The sequence below is a fragment of the Chanos chanos genome, chromosome 3 (genome assembly GCF_902362185.1).
Source record: "Chanos chanos chromosome 3, fChaCha1.1, whole genome shotgun sequence".
NCBI classification, from domain to species: domain Eukaryota; kingdom Metazoa; phylum Chordata; class Actinopteri; order Gonorynchiformes; family Chanidae; genus Chanos; species Chanos chanos.
In genome coordinates, this window is record NC_044497.1 from 35,959,693 (window position 1) to 35,976,340 (window position 16,648).

At 41.1% G+C, this 16,648-nt stretch overlaps 2 protein-coding genes across 2 annotated transcripts; one reads left to right on the forward strand and one right to left on the reverse strand.

The window, feature by feature from the left end:
• The first annotated feature begins 5,235 nt into the window (after nucleotides 1–5,235).
• irf10 (interferon regulatory factor 10) lies at nucleotides 5,236–9,643 on the forward strand. Its single transcript, XM_030767794.1, has 6 exons — nucleotides 5,236–5,409; nucleotides 5,804–5,993; nucleotides 6,961–7,071; nucleotides 7,818–8,201; nucleotides 8,649–8,767; nucleotides 9,548–9,643. Exons 1-6 carry the CDS (start codon nucleotides 5,236–5,238, stop codon nucleotides 9,641–9,643), a joined length of 1,074 nt encoding a protein of 357 aa, XP_030623654.1.
• Nucleotides 9,644–11,634: 1,991 nt separating this feature from the next.
• LOC115806938 (ataxin-1-like) lies at nucleotides 11,635–15,080 on the reverse strand. Its single transcript, XM_075353550.1, is given in 3 exon segments — nucleotides 11,635–12,072; nucleotides 13,679–13,984; nucleotides 13,986–15,080. Coding segments are annotated over 3 exon segments (1,839 nt in total).
• Between the last annotated feature and the right edge of the window lie 1,568 nt (nucleotides 15,081–16,648).

A 16,648-nucleotide genomic window follows, 5' to 3' on the forward strand; every position in this document is an offset into this window, starting at 1 on the left:
CACACACACATACCCACACCACACATACCCACACACACACACACACACACACAAACAACTCTTACCAAGATGTAGGGGCACGCGCGCACACACACACACATGCACACACACACACACACACATGCACACAAAACATATACATCAACCCACATATGTAACAACACAACACACTCATATATGTATGACATATGACACACATATACGAGCTATGTTACTTAAATCCAGTCATTTCAGTGGTTCACTCCACTTCTCTCTGACACAACAAGGTGAAGCTGAGGGAGGACAAATCAATCCTTTTCAGATCGAATGCATTTGATCTCAGTGAGTGATATGCCCAGTGTCTAGTGTATACCTGTATACACTCTATTTGTACAAAACGTAAAAAAGTTTGGGAGAAAGAATGACATTAAATTTAATCTCTTCCCTTTGCTCCAACACACACACACACACACACACACACACACAGACACAGACACACATACAAATACACATACATACACACTCACAAACTTGTACAATCCTTGTGCTTTCTACTGTGTGTGAGACATTGTACGAAGTGATTGTATGAAAATACACAGCCAACAATCATGTTTATCTATTTTAAAAATTAGGTTTTAAATTCACGTTTCCTTTTTTATGACTTGTGTATTTTTTGAATGACTGAAAAGCCAGGATGCAACAAAAACAAGCAAGCTCATCTTGTACAAAACCGTGTAAATAGTTTTTTTCAAAGAAAGAAATAAAAAAGTGTATTTATTTGCTTGGTCCTCAGACATGATGTCAAATTGATTCTCAATTGAGTGCATGTGTTTATGAATTTTGACATTATACTCTGGGCACACCTAAAATAAGTTTACAAACACTGTTGATTAATGAAAAAATATCTACAAGTATTTCAGAACTGATAAAATACTGATAAAAACTGATAAAAAATAGAATGTTTAGATAACTCCCACCCACCAGGAGAATACAATTAAAGAGGAGGCAGTGATGTCATAGAAGAAGCCATGGACGCTTCCGTGGGAAACAATAGAATATTCACCTGCAGTAGAATCTATGGTATTTTCAGCTCCTGGTCCAGTGATTACTTTATTAGAGAACCTTACACATCCTTTGGTTACTATGCTACTGGAACACAGAGAGAATAAGTTAGTCTACAGATGCTGACATCACACACACGGGGTGGTATGGTCAACATGGTGAGGCACAAGTGTTTGTTGGCTGTGAATCCTTTGTGAAGGTCTTTTCTGTTTCCCAGTTTTACAATGAATTTCTGACCCCAGTTTGACTGATAATGTGTGCTGACAGACTTATGTTCTTAATATGTATCATAACTCATCTCAGTCATCACTCTTCCCTCAGTGTCAATCAGAGGTGTGCGGTATGGTTTGAGAGGAAGCCTGGAACCCAAAATTCTTTCATCCTCTAACTTCACCTCTTTGTTTGTACTCTCTCTCCCCTCTTCTCTCACTCTCTCTTTCCATCTCCTCTGCTAACACATTTGTAGTGTAACTCTCTTCCATCTCTTTTTCACTCTCCAATACTCTTTCTCCCCTTTTGTCCCCATACCCTCCTTTCCTTTCTCAGTCCTTCCCTCCCACTCCTGTCCTCTCCAACATCCTGTTTACTGCAGAGACTGTTTCACATTAGAGGGCCATGCCACCCGCAGACTTGCAAATGTGCACCATGTGTATGCGTGTATGTGTGTGTGTGTGTGTGTGTGCGTGTGTGTGTGTGTGTCTGGTGTATGTCATGGATATGGGGTGGACTCTTCCAGAAGGACTGGGGGACAGATCAGTGATCCCTGTCATGACGACCCTCTCACCAGAGAGAGGGAGAGAGAGGGAGAGAGGGGGGGGGGGAATTGAATTCAAAACATGTTTTAATTAACCACTTATTACAAGCATCTAAACTGAACAACATGACAGAAAAATATATATAATAAAATATAAAACACCACTGTTAATATTGCACATTCCTAAAACATAACAAAAACTGCACATGGAAATACATGAAAGAAAGAGATTATTTAGAAACTGAGAATATTAAGAACTGTACTATTGGTACAACTCTGTATGTGTTCTGTGGAAGACTTACTGAAGTATAGTGCACTCTGAACTTTGTACGTTCCTGAAACCTGTTAAATACTGCTCACCCTCTCTCCACTCTCCCCTTGTTCCAAGGTCTCCCAGTCTGCAGGGCGCAGAGGTTAATGGAGTGGTAATGTGAGTGAGAGTTTCAATTCTCATCACAGCTATCACCCCTTTGAGAATACACACACACACACACGTGTGTGTGTGTTTGGTTCAAGGTTACAGATCAGATGGTCAGGATGAAATAAATCTCCCTGCCTTCCTCAGCAGTGTTATAAGGAAAAACTGGAATCCTGAGGGAGGGAGAAGGGAACATAAAACAATGAGACATGCAAGGAACACACACACACACACACACACACACTCACACATACACTACTCATTCCAAAGCATATGGAAAAGCTTTTTAAAAACTAATTTATCTTAAAAAATGGTGAGGTACTCAACAAGAAAATCATACCAAATGAAAATGTACATTGTATGTTTTCAACCTCATTAGGATTAGAGTTTTCATTGTTTGAAACTCAAACACACTCTTTTTTCCCCCAAGATATTATGTTTTTGACCATTATTTCAAATGAAGACTTTCACCTGTTTGTCAATCCTACCAAATAAGCAAAGGAGGAGCTGCCCCCTACTGGTTAAAACCACATATGACAATTCTCTCTCTTTTCACTAATGCAAAAGTAAAATATTCACACCACCACAAAACTCTGCTCTGCATTGAGTGGTGTGTTAGTTGGTGGACATAGATGCACACAGTTAGTCTGACAGATTTAGTCTGCCTGATATTACCCAGTTTACAGGATCAGAATCTACCTAGAACATAAAGTTGGTGTCATTTTTGGAAATATACAATGCACACTTCTGAAAACGAGTTCCTCATTATGAAATCATGAAAAGTAATTCATAACTGAAAAATGGGCCTGGAGAGAATATGTAGCTTTGACCTGTAAGTGCTGTTGCTTTGCTGTATAGACAATGCAGTTATCAGAGTTGTTCATGGGGTAATGTTAAAGAGAGAAGAGTGAGGAGTTGATTCTGTTCAAGTCCCTGTTCCTCCCATAATTTCAGTTTCACATGCTATTTTTGCCTAGGGAGATGAACAAGTCTATGCCTGCGGTTAAGATGTGTGTGTGTGTGTGTGTGTGTGTGTGTTTGGTGTGGGCTGGGCACAAAGTACCAGAAAGCAGTTAGTACAAAGTTCACTCTGGCAAGATAACGTCAAACCTGCAAACCTGAATGAGACGGCTCAGCTTTCCTTGGCTCAGAGCGGTGAATGGAGGGAGATCATTATTGTCTGCACTTGCTCAGGGCTGGTTTCTTAACTGCACCTAATTATGTGTTTGCCCACAAGCCAAAAAATTACTTACAATAATCCCCACAACAAAGACACACAATAACAAAACAATATGAAAGACTGGATAAGGTCTCTTGTGGGCATGCCAAATAGCTCTAACTTATACAAAACAAAAGGAAAAAATATCATTACTATGACAACAGCAACTTTTTTTTATGACTACTACTACTACTGTGATTATTAGCACTATTTCTATTGCTGCGGCTACTGTTGCTGAACTGCTATGACTTGTTCCATGGAACTACTGTAGGTGCTAGTATTGTTATTAAAAATGGTAATAGAAAAGTACCAGTATCTCAACTATTAACTGACATTTAGAAGAAATGAATGCATTTAAGGGTAGCTGAAAGTTCAAGTCTGGTTCCTCATCAGAACTGAGAGGAGTTATTTTTGTATGAGAGAAAAGACTGTCTTCTGTTTGGAGTTAAATCAGCATAGAACTATGAAAGACAGGAGTGGGTGGATGTGACCTCCACTAGAGAGAAGTTACTACTCTACACTCATCCACTCACACGCAGTTTCACATTTACTCACCCTCTACATACCGCATCGCAAGGGGTTCTCCCCAAAATCCTTGAATCACCTTCTCTGCTTTTCTCAAGACACTGTGTCTTTTTGTCTCTGATTACTCCCACTAACGTGAAAGTTCAGTCACTTAATAATTTCTTACCTCTCTCCCTCTCTCTCTCTCTCTCTCTCTCTCTCTCTCTCTCTCTTTCTCCCTCTCTCTCTGTCTCTCTCTATAGAGGGGGAGCAAACTGTATATGTAGTAACGTATTACTTTTGTAGAGTGGTCAGGGCAGTTTTACATAACTGAATGTGATAACATAACTGAATGAAATATCCTCTTCAAAGATCACGTTTCCAACAGGTGAAGATGTATTGATCACATCTTCACCTGTTGGAAACGTGATCTTTGAAGAGGATATTTCATTTATCACCAAATCACGCGAGAGCCTCAGAAGGAATAAACGCATCTTTAAACACAGGTTACACATTGCTTGGTTATGTGTAGGCTACACTCTCTGAATTGTCATTGTTCTTGCTTTTCTTGTTCTGCTTTTTCAAACGGAAAAATCAATGTCAAGGGCAAACAGTGTGAGTTTTTCCTTTTCCCTTTTTGTTTTCAAACCATCGAAATTGGTCGAAGGATTTCTGGATAATCTGATTTTCACCCATGCCACAAAAACATACTGGGGAGGAAGATTCATTTTACAAGAGCCTCAGCCACAACACACCTGAAAATAAGATTAGCGTAGCTAATGTTATTTCACCTCTCTAATTCGGTTCTTTAACAAAATTAATAAACACATGAGTAAGTAACATTAATCAAACAGTAACAAAATTATTGTCGACTTGTCAACAACTGGGTAAATTCGGTAAAATTGTATGACGATTGGTTGGTTTTGCTTCACTCACTCAAAGACGTAAAACTGACATGCTATTGGACAGGAAACCGAAAGTGTTTCAGGCGAGACGTACTTTTACTTTCACTTCGGCAACTTGAAATGGTGATTAGATACCCTTAAGATCCCATCCTAGGAACTATACAGTCAGCTGAAATTTGCAGAAAGGTATTAACTTTATTTTCAAAGACCGGGTGATATGCAATGAATCGTTTAAACAGTTTGTTATAGCTTCCACATGGTAATTTTGATAGGTGGAGAACAGTTGGTGGTGGATCATGTGGTATCGATTTTTCACGTAACTTTCTGGAGCTAAGCTCATATAAGTTGTTTCGCTTTTCTTTCCTTTTTTTAAAAGAAAATATTTAAATTCATGATGGATGACAATAACAAGAATATGCGCCTAAGAGAGTGGCTAATTGCGCAAATAAACAGCGGGAAATACGCAGGTTTAAGCTGGGAGAATGCAGAGAAAACCATGTTTAGAATACCCTGGAAACACGCAGCTAAGCAGGACTACCGCCAGAACGAAGACGCCGCTCTGTTTAAGGTGAGATCGCCAGAAACTCTATCAAGATAACAAAAGGTAGCAGGAAAACGCAAGAAAGCTGATTTTTTTTCAAGAACTTCACTAGATTGGATAAGTTAAACAAACAAACAAACAAACAAACAAACAAACAAAAAGTGCTTCATTATACCGATTATACCGGTAGTGCTTCATTATACCGAAAGCTTTCATTGCATGTAAACGTATTTCACACTCGATGCTAAGTGATTTGTATTATTTCTACGGTTAATACTGATTCTTTTTAATGTCTATTTAGTATTTTTCCAACCCATATATGCAGTGCTGCAAGTTGAACTTTCGTTATCTTTTGTGCGTGTGTGTATGTATGTGTGTTTTCATATGCATCTATGTATTTGTGTGTATGTGTGTTCCCTAGGCTTGGGCTGAGTACAAGGGTAAGTATCGAGAAGGCAGGGACAAAGCTGACCCCTCCACATGGAAGACAAGACTCCGCTGTGCTTTGAATAAGAGCACAGACTTCCAGGAGGTTCCAGAACGCAGTCAGCTGGACATCTCTGAACCCTACAAAGTTTATCGTATTCTTGCTGAGACAGAAAGACCTACAGGTAACAAGCCTAGTTCTTTCTTTCTTTCTTTCTTTCTTTTTTTTCTTCTCCACCCTTCTGTCAGAATTATATAAAGCTTGTCTGTCTGAACCCATAATTTTTTCAGAGGCATAGCAACATTTTTTTTCATGTTTTGTCTTATTCATCTCTCTCTCTCTCTCTCTCTCTCTCTCTCTCTCTCAGAGTCCCAAGACAGTCCAGTGATCTTACAGAGCAGCCACAGTGGCCCGCTGAGACATTCCCATCATGCTCTGCTGCAGGTATCTCTTTCTTTAACAGGGACACCTGGCATCTTAGTGGCAGCTCCCTCTAGCTGGAAAGTCCCTTTGTCTCTGTTATATGCTATTCTGAAATCCAGATCTAAGAATATGCTTGTTTGCCGCCATCTAATGGACAGGAATATATTTGTACAAAGGTCACAGCATGCACAGTAATACTTCATTCTTAATTGTTAGTAAAACCTTTACCTTACGCCATCCCTCTTCTAATCCTCGACCTAGATAAAGGCCCTAAATCACCCAGAGTCACTCTGATAGGACTTCAACTTTCATCTTTAACTTAATGCTTCATCCACGATGCGGTGATGTTTGTGTTTGTGTTTGTGTGATGTGCAAAAAAATGTCTCGGCTTTTCTCCACAGGCAAGGCTACAAGCTGAAAAAGACAGGAAAGGAGAAACACATGGTTAGTATTCATGTCCTCACTCTCAAAATACCAAGGTTGTTTGTAAACTACCTAAAGATGGTTTCTTACAACTGTGTGAGTGTGTTGGTGCTGTCACCTCTTCACTTGTATGGGGCATGCATGCATATGTTTGCAAAGGTTTCCAGTAACACTACATGGACTGACTTACAAGTGTGTTTCATGTTTATGTCTTGTAAATTAAGTTTGTTTGTTTCTTCCTTTCTTTCTTTTACTCATGCATTCATTTAGCTCATTTATTCATTCCTTTGTTTATTTTGATAAAGGGGGGCAGGTGAAGGGCAGATTACAGCCAATGACAGGTACAGGGACAGCGGTGGATAAACGCCCCGGGGTGTTGCCTGCTCCTCTGTTTCCTCCTTCATTACAAATCTCAGGTGAGGACACTCAAACTGTCAGAGCTTTAGTCCAATTCACAGACGTTACTACATTTAACACTTCTTCATTCCACTCTGTTCAGAAAACCAAGCTGTAGGACGGTACATGTGTAATGGTTTTAGGTGATGTATTTTGCTGATATTATATTTTGCTTTATAGTGTGTTTTTCTGCCTGGAATACTCAAACATGGCAGTTGACAGCTGCTGATTCCCAAAAGTCCCCTTTGTGATACATTTTTCCCTAAAAAAGAATTTCTATTTAAGGACTTCATTTACTCTGAAGTGATAGTTTTATAGAAGGGTTACATTTACTCTGAAGTGATAGTTTTATATAAGGGTTACATTTATTCGGAGGTAATAGTTTTATATAAGGGTTACATTTACTCTGAGGTGATAGTTTTATATAAGGGTTACATTTACTCTGAGGTGATAGTTTTATATAAGGGTTACATTTACTCTGAGGTGATAGTTGTTGAAAGGTTCTGACACCATACATGTATACTGAGCTATAGATTAGGTACAGGGGAAACCTTTTAGAACCATGCTCTCATGCGGTGATTACAGACATCATTAGAATGACTTTTAGGCCCATAGTTGCTTAAACATAATTACAAAATACTAATTATAATTGTAATTATAATGACCTTTTTATTCTCTCTCTCTCTCTCTCTCTCTCTCCCTTTCTGTTTGTGTGTGTGTGTGTGTGTGTGTATGTGTGTGTGTGTGTGTGTGTACGTCTTTGCAGATTTTCGACTACAGGTGTCTGTGTTCTATCAGGGACAGCTGGTCCAGGAAGTCATCAGCACATCCGATGGCTGTTTTATCCTACACGGTCCTGTCCCAGTTGGAAACGAACAGATTTACGGGCCCTGTGGAGCTGCTAAGGCTTTCTTCCCTCAGCCCGATGTCGTGCCTTTGCCCCAAGGTATTGCGGATGCCATGAGGTGCCTCCTGCCCCACCTGGAGAAGGGTGTACTGGTGTGGGTGGCTCCAGATGGGGTTTTCATCAAACGGTTCTGCCAGGGCAGGGTGTACTGGAACGGTCCATTAGCAGAGCACCAAGATCAGCCCAACAAACTGGAGAGAGAGAAGACCTGCAAACTGCTGGACATGCATATTTTTCTACTGGGTAAGAGGAGCAGTAAAGACAGTGTATGTAGGCCATGCATACACACACATGCACACTGACACACACACATGCACACACACGCGCACACACACACACACACACGCACTCACACGTGTGCGCGCACACACACATACACACACACACACATACACATGCATACTCATGTGCATCGTCAGACTGTATATCAATATTTATAGAGTTTGGTAGATTTTCCTGCGTATCTATCTGTATTATATAAAAACTGTTCCAGAGCATCAAGAACTTGCAATAATATTTATGAACTGCAGGAAAGATATAAATATGTGAAGAAATGACAGGACATCAAAATTTTATTTACCCTGTATCCATGTATATCTACACCACAAAATCATTTGAAACTAATCTTTTCTAAGAAAATCCACCTGTCTGATTTCTCAGCTTGACCTTTGACCCTTCTCTTGCCCTCAGAGTTGCAGCGCTACATTCAAGGAGTGAGAGCAATGCCCCGTTATGAGATCGACCTCTGCTTTGGGGAGGAGTTTCCAGATGTCAGCCAGTCAAAGAACAAGAAACTAATAACAGCACGGGTAATTGTAAAACTTTATTTAAGGATGACACAAGGGAACAGTGAACCCACAGCTTTATCAGAGCGATAAAACTATACAACTATTGAGACTTTTGGCCTGATACAGACTCAGCTCTTCTGTCTAAACTTGTTGTCACTGTCTGAAGGGAGGGAGAGGTCTTCATTCTTTTAAATGAAAGATGAGTGGTTCTTTATGACAGTGCATAGAGCTGAGAGCTGTATGTTGCTACAGGCAAAAGAAATCATTTTTCACTGTAGCACCCCATATATATTTATATATAAACTCTGTATTTAAAGCTTATTCAAATGGTGAAAGAGTCTTATCATAACCCAGCATATGCGTGTGATCTGACCATTCTGTACTTCAAGTGAACAAAAAGTTGTAATTGCTGATTGAAGAATCATGTATAAGTCATATTTGGCATGTTTACCATAGGTATATAGTTTTGCGATTTCAAATGTACTATATCTCAATACACAACATGTATTTTCTTAGCAGCTCGAACTTAAATGGTGTTTCCTAAGTTGTGATACAGAAATGTATCCCATCATGAAATTTCAATTTGAATATTGTTGTATTGTCTGTTGTCTTAGTGTTGCACTGGACAGTTTGTTGAGGTGTTCAAGTGACCACCAGATGACGCTATATTCTAGCTGTTCCCTCTCTCTCTCTCTCTCTCTCTCTCTCTCTCTCTCTCTCTCTCTCTCTCTCTATCTCTCTTTCATCACATGCTCACAGACAAATGACATCCAGTGCCTTCCTCTCTCCTGTTTTGTGTAGGTGGTGCCACTGTTTGCTAAAGAACTTCTACAGAATATACAGAGACCAGAGGGAGAGAGACCACAGATGCTAAAGCCCATCAAGGCTCCTCAATAATTGTGGGCACGCCCATTACTGTACACATGTTCATTTGTGAAGACATGCTAATCAACTAATTATGCCTGTAGGGTAGAGTCGACAAATATAAAAAACCCCCCAAAAAACAGCAACAATTATCATGATATTGTAACAAATGACCTGCTTTGTTCCTCTCCCCCCTTTTTTGCTGTGATTGCTCTGATTCATTGAGCACTAAGGCCCTGAATAGTCCCTGGCTTCATTAGTGATTTCACGCTTTTGTCTTTAAATCTGAAAGGCTGTTTCAGAATACTGTCAATGGCCAGTAACTTCAAGTGGAAAAGAGCAGCTCCAATGTATCCCTGTTAGCTAAAGATCAATGACCCACTCTGTGCATACATACAACTGTGAATAGTATAAACTACATATACAATATTTTGGCAGCATTTTATTCTGATACGGTATCATAACAAAAATCATATTTTGTAAGTATGTGGTCTTTCTTGGTCATCTTTGTGCTACTTTATGCTTTTTTATTCTTCCTGTACAAGCTGGGCTTTCCTGCCTCTTACCTCAGTCTAATCAATCAAGATAAAACTAAACCAGCAGTGACTAAACTAGCGAAGGCAACCTGTATAATTCATCAATCAATCAAGATAAAACTAAACCAGCGAAGGCAACCTGTATAAGTCATCATTCATTCAATCCAGAGAAGCTCATTGTATTTATTTTGTAATGTTTCGCGGAGAGTGTTTGTGTTTATGTTGAATGAAATGAAATGTCTTACCAGTATAAAAAATTAAATAAATACTATTCAATATGAATCTATAAAGCTTTTTTATTTCTAGCGAACATCTTTTACAGTTTCACAATTTAAAAATATACAATTTTTTTCAATAGCTATAACATTTACAAAGAAAAAAAAATAGCAACATCATTTTTTTCTTTTTTGAAAAACAACAACAACAACAGAACGAAAAACAGAACAACAACAGAACGAAAAACAGAAACAGAAGAAAAGACTAAAGTGAAAGAGTGTGCTTGATCAAGAATAAAGATACCCGTATCCGAGTTCAGAATACTTTCTTTTTTTTTTTTAATTTCCCTGCTTTTAGTCATAAATGAAATGTAAAAGGGAACCTAAAAAAGGAGACAAAGAGCTTACAGAAGGGTCAAGTGTATTCACAAAGCATCCTGTTCTGATTCAATATTAGCACCGTTAAGCTTTCCTGCTTTTTTTTTTTTTTAACCATTTTCAATGGAAAAACACTATGACGTGACCAGGTGTCTAATACCCGCTTTTTTTTTCACACCCCAAAGCCCTCCTTGTTGTTGCATCGGATTAGGATTCACTGAAAGACTGTAACCATCAGTAGTGTCTTCCTCTGACTGAAACAGAGAGGAGGCGAATGCATGAATGGACAGCGGTGTTGACCCACGCTGATCGAGCAGGTATAGGTGGTTAAATGGTGGCTGAGAGGAGTACATTCACTTTGCCTTGCCAGACACTGAGGCCTAGAACTCAGCTCAGAAGCATGAAATGATTTAAAAAAAACTGCATTAACAAAGTAACAATTAACTTCACCTTTTTTGAGCATATTCATATCATAACACCAATAATAAGATATATTCATATGTATATATATATATATATATATGTATATATATAGATAGATATAGATATAGTTTTTTTCTCCCAATATTATTTAACGTTGATAATACTGACTTGAAAATAGATACCCTGCAGAGATACACTGTCAGTAAGTGCAGAACGACAGACAGTTAAATGCGTGGCGTCACAGACAAGTTAATTTTTTTTTTTTTTGATTGTCTCACTGAAAAAAGTCTTTGTGCATTTTTCTGACTTCGGACATACATTGTGGTGCCATCTGCTGGCCAACCCTTTCACATTTCTACTTCACAGATGCACAGGAGGTTACTCAAATAAACATTTTTTTTTCATTTAGTCATTTGTTTTCTTGTCTTTACCCTCTTCTCTACTTCCAATGTTTGGTTGCCAAAGGCAAACATTACGGCTTCTCCTGATTGGAGCCTTGAGGTAAATCAGGGCGTGGCCTATCCTCTGCCCCAAACTCAGGAGCAGACCAACGTCTTTTCCGTGAGCGGCGCTGCTCCCTGACTCCGTCTTGTGTGGCAGGGGGAGGTGGGGTTGGGTGTGGGGCTTGGAGAGGGGGTGGGGTAGGGGGAGGGGGCATTTTCTCGGGACTATGTGAGCCGGACTCTGTCCCTGGCCTGGCGTATGCGCGTTGGGCCCGTGGACCCGAGCGTGTGCGGGTCGCTGGTGCGACGGGTGAGACAAGCGTGGGTGTTAGTGCCAGGCACACGTCTCCCGGGGTGAGCTGGCGACAGGGTAGGCCATAGAGCTGGGTACTCTTCTGTGGACAGCAGGACGACCATCCTCGATCCCGCACGAAAAATGGATACTCTGCCAATACAGTCAGTAACTCCTGTTGGAATGAAAGAAAACAAAAAAGAGCAAAAAGGTTAATCACATGGCAAATCATCCAAACGCACGTTGTAAGACAGAACAAGATAAACATTATGTACCCTCTGACAAGCTAAAATTACTGTTCACCACAGACATTAATAGCATCTGAGAAAATGAGCAGAATGTAAATCTTCACAAAAACTTCGTTCATAAAATGACATTTTGATGATGTGTATTGAGAGGAAGGTACACTCATTCTCATGAATTCTGACGTTGACAGAGCTTAAATGTCAAATTCACTGTAAGAATGCCACAGAAAACAGCATAGTTTTTAAACTTCTTATTGAAGATTGTTACTTACACACTACACAAGAGGTGAAATATGATCTAACAAAAATACTAACGTTACTGCTAAATATAATAATTGAGTAATAGAGTATAATGAATTGTTCGTATGACAAAGCAGGGCCACAATATATATATATATATATATATATTGAACAAATATTTCTTATTGCATTGTAGAGTACAACTATTGCAACATCAAGGAACTATACAACAAGGAAGAAAACTACATATCTGATATGAATATGTCATATACTGTATAAGCTAAAGCAAAAGTAGCTCTGCTTAAATACACAAACTACAACAATTTTCTTTTTTTATTTAGAAAGTAATATTTGTTTGTTGGCCTGCTAACTGTTTTTCCTTTCCTTTATTTCCTTGCTCTGGTCACATCCTATGCATCAACAATAGAAAAATGAGACCTAAACACATATTTCCAAGCACAGTTTCTTTGCACAAAAGCACTTCTATGATCACCTTGAGGTAAAAGAGATGCTGTTGAAATACTAGTATATGACTTTCTACCTTTTAATGCTACAGTGAAGAACTAACACAGCTCAGTTGCATGTCTGTATCTACAACATTCAACATCAAATAAAGTCCTGCCAAGACAAAACAAACGACTGCGAGTAAATGTCAACAACTGTGAATAATCAATACGAACATGAAACAAGTAGAAATCAAAGCTGTTTTTCCGTTCAATCTGCCGAGCACTGTTCTTGCCAAAATCTCGACAAAAAAATTTCCACAAACCTGCCAATCCACAAATATTGTGAGCACAGCCCTCCAAAAATCTGAAGACAATCGTTTAAATTCATTTACTTTTTTTTCCAGACCACTATCATATCAGTCTGCTGGAGCTAAGCACAAACCACATCAAATATGTTTTTATTAATAAAAACATGTAAAACACATAAACACTGTCTGCCCTTATCATTTCAGTTGTGATACTCTAAATCAGGGAAAGTTTTTTAAAAGGAGATACTGTAAAGAGAATTTAGCTCTTTGCTCTGAGGAAAAAAAAAAAAAAAAGACACCAAAAACCCAGCTTGCTGCAAATGCATACACTCTGTCCATTAAAACAAACTATACCAACACAGGCCCCATAAAACCGGATGCATTTGTGAGAAATGAAAAAGCCATAGAGGTGAATGGAAAGGTCACTTTTTCGATGTAAACCTCTGCTTAATATAACTGTTGAATAAAAATACTGAAAGCCAAGTCACATGTAGACGTGATTTAAGCACTAAAATCCCCCTTCAATAACCTGAGTGACTAACCTGAGTGTTGCGGTCGGTGAGCAGAACCTGCAGGTTATTAAAACCCTGGCTGGGACCCGGATTGATGAGCTGGACAGTGCAGGTGCTCAGGTGGAATTCCGGAGAGGTATCGGCGCTCCGTAAGAAATCCTCTGTCCGCAGTTCCTCCACCCGTTTCAACCGTCCGCCTGCCAGTTCAATGAGGGAACCCTTGGCAAAATGAGGTAGGACTACGGAGGGATAGATGGGAGGATCGAGCGGGTGTTGGGAGCCAGGAGACAGCTCCTGTGCTGTCTCCATGCTGTGGCAATTGGGCTGCCCTTGGGGGGGAGTTTTGGGAGTTCCTCATGGGAGTAGCTGTTGAGGTGCCTGAGTGGCTAAGGTGCAGGTATGGCTGTGGAGGCTGGGAAAGGGCTGGGTAAACTGACCCCAGGGCATAGTAAATCTGAGCCCCTCTTGCCCCTACAGGATCTGAGGCAAATTTTCCAGTCCGTGATTCTGAGACGTATGAATGGGAAGGGGTTGATTTGGGTGTCCCACGGACTTCTTTGTCCCTGTCCCTTTCTCTGTCCCTGTCCTTGTCTCTGTCCCTGTCCTTGTCTCTGTCTTGGGGAGAGGAATGTACGTGGAGACCCTGTCGGGACAGCCCCCCTCCCCTCGACATAATTTGCCCTCCTTGGTCCTCCTGATGTCTCTTTCTCCCATTGGTGTAAGAACCATCTATTCTGATCCTACTGTCAGTTGCGTACTCGCCACTAGAGGACACTCTACTGGAGCTGGATCTGCTGTCTGGGTTGTCCAGCCCATTGGGTCTCCTCCCAGGGTACCTGAGCCTGCTCTCTGTGAGGGAGTCCTGGGAGGAATAAAATGAAGGAGGGGCAAAAAAATGTGTGGAGGAGTAAAGAGAAGGGCTGTACTCCCGTCGGCTGGTGTTAAAATATGACCACATGTCCCTGGTGTCGGAGGAGTAGGTGGTTTTGTAAGGAGAAGGAACAGTGACGGGTGACTGGAGACTCAGGGGTGTGACATCTCCTTGTATCCAGCGGGAGTGATGTGGAACAGGGTGGTCCACGACTTCTGTCCCCCTGCCTCCAGCTGCCTCTCTCCACAAGTATGAACCTGAGCCCGTGTCCCGTCTCTCCCCTACAGGCCCTGCCCAGGGGTGTGGCATTGCAGACGGGTAAGAGACTGACCATGGCAGGGGCAGAGAGAAGGGCAGGGGAGGTGGAGGGGGTGGGAGGAAATCCTTGCTGAGATGTGATTCGCTGCTACTGCTGGCCTCTCTCTCACATGACCTCCCGGTTGGTCCACGGCTGCGTAGAGGTGCTGGAGGTTTGAAATCGTTCTCCAGGGGGCGCTGTTCTGAGGAGCCCTGCCTGGACTCCCTCTTTTTCGGGGGGAGGCACCCTTGGCTGGGATTCATGGGGCTCCCCAGGGGGCCTGAGAGGGGGCTGGACTTAGGTCACATGGGCGTCTGGAGAGAACGTTGTGATTAGACAGAGGAGAGAGGAGAGACGGCAGCAGTAGAACAGCATCACGGGAACGTCACTTGTTCCTTTCTCGCTACCACGAAACTCCTACAAATAACCTATGAAAAAAGAGACGGGGGGGGGGGCGGGGGGTGGTGGAGAGAAAAGAAAAAAAGAAAATGATCATTGATACCACATAAGACCTTGCTGCTGGTTTGTCACTGAACTGAAACAGTCTACCTTTTGTGATATGAAGAGCTGGATTTGTCATTTGATCTTATTTTGTTTCATTTAAAAAGAATGTGTCCTACTGCTTTAGCTGCAAACCTGTGCAGTTCACAAGCTCTTTAGCAGCAAACAGTGAGTGGTCAGTTCACTGGCTGGCTCTTCAAATTCTAATGTGCCATCTAAATATAACAGCCAAATGACTAGGAAAAGACTGCAGCAAAACATGACAGACTGCATAACACAGTCACACTTACACACAAATGCATGTGCACCCATATACACACACGCATGCATACTCAAACAAACACACACGCCCTCAGACATACACCACACACACACACGCACGTATGCACGCACGTACATATGCACGCGCACACACACACATACACACGCACACACACAGACACACGTACCACACATACACACACACACACACGCGCACACACACACACACACACACACACACACATACACACACACACACACACACAGCAGGGAAGAGCCATGCCTCAATCTCTTTGAAGAGGAATAAAGCAGATAAGTTGTCTGTGCTCATTTATCTGCAAAGGGAATATACTAAAGCGGTCACACTCTGAACAACCTCTCTTAAGAACATCCCTCTCACACTCCAGGGTACTCCTGTCAATCAACTGTTCCCATGGCAATATGACAAGTTGGTATCTGCCCACCATGATTGCTATGAGTTCACTGCAGGGTGTATGGGGGTGTATGCTTGAGAAAGGAGGGAAAGATGGATGGATAAAGAGATGAAGGAAAGGAAGAAGAAGAGGAATACTGAGTGTTCTTGTTTCATTCACTGACAGATCTTGGGGGAGTTTCTGTATGTAATGCGTCTCTGAATGCTCTAAATTAGTCACCACACGTCAGTGTGCCAGCACATCTGGTCTCTCTCTCTCTCTCTCTCTCTCTCTCTCTCTCTCTCTCTCTCTATCTCTTTCTCTCTCGCTCTACCTATCTATCTATTTATCTATCTCTCTCTTCCACTCATCTGTCTCTCTGTCTTTCTTTCTCTCTCTCACTCAGTCTAACACACTGTCTGCCCAGCCTGAACTCGGCCACCCCGTCGATGTTGTCATGGAAACTGAGTCCATACATTCTCGCACTGAGTTAGAGAGGGAAAGAGAGAGAGAGAGAGAGAGAGAGAGAGAGAGAGAGAGAGGGCAGGTTACATAGGGATACTCTAGGGAAATGCAGACAGACAGAAATTGTTTTTCCCACACACCCAATAAAAAAACATTTATGAAAAACAATGTCAACAGAAACTTACATAAAA

Excerpts from the sequence above, each read along its gene's own strand:
- irf10 (XM_030767794.1), top strand. The coding sequence starts at position 5,236 with ATGGATGACAATAACAAGAATATGCGCCTAAGAGAGTGGCTAATTGCG. Across the intron at positions 7,072-7,817 it reads TCCTTCATTACAAATCTCAG|ATTTTCGACTACAGGTGTCT; the intron begins GTGAGGACACTC and ends ACGTCTTTGCAG. Across the intron at positions 8,202-8,648 it reads CATGCATATTTTTCTACTGG|AGTTGCAGCGCTACATTCAA; the intron begins GTAAGAGGAGCA and ends TCTTGCCCTCAG.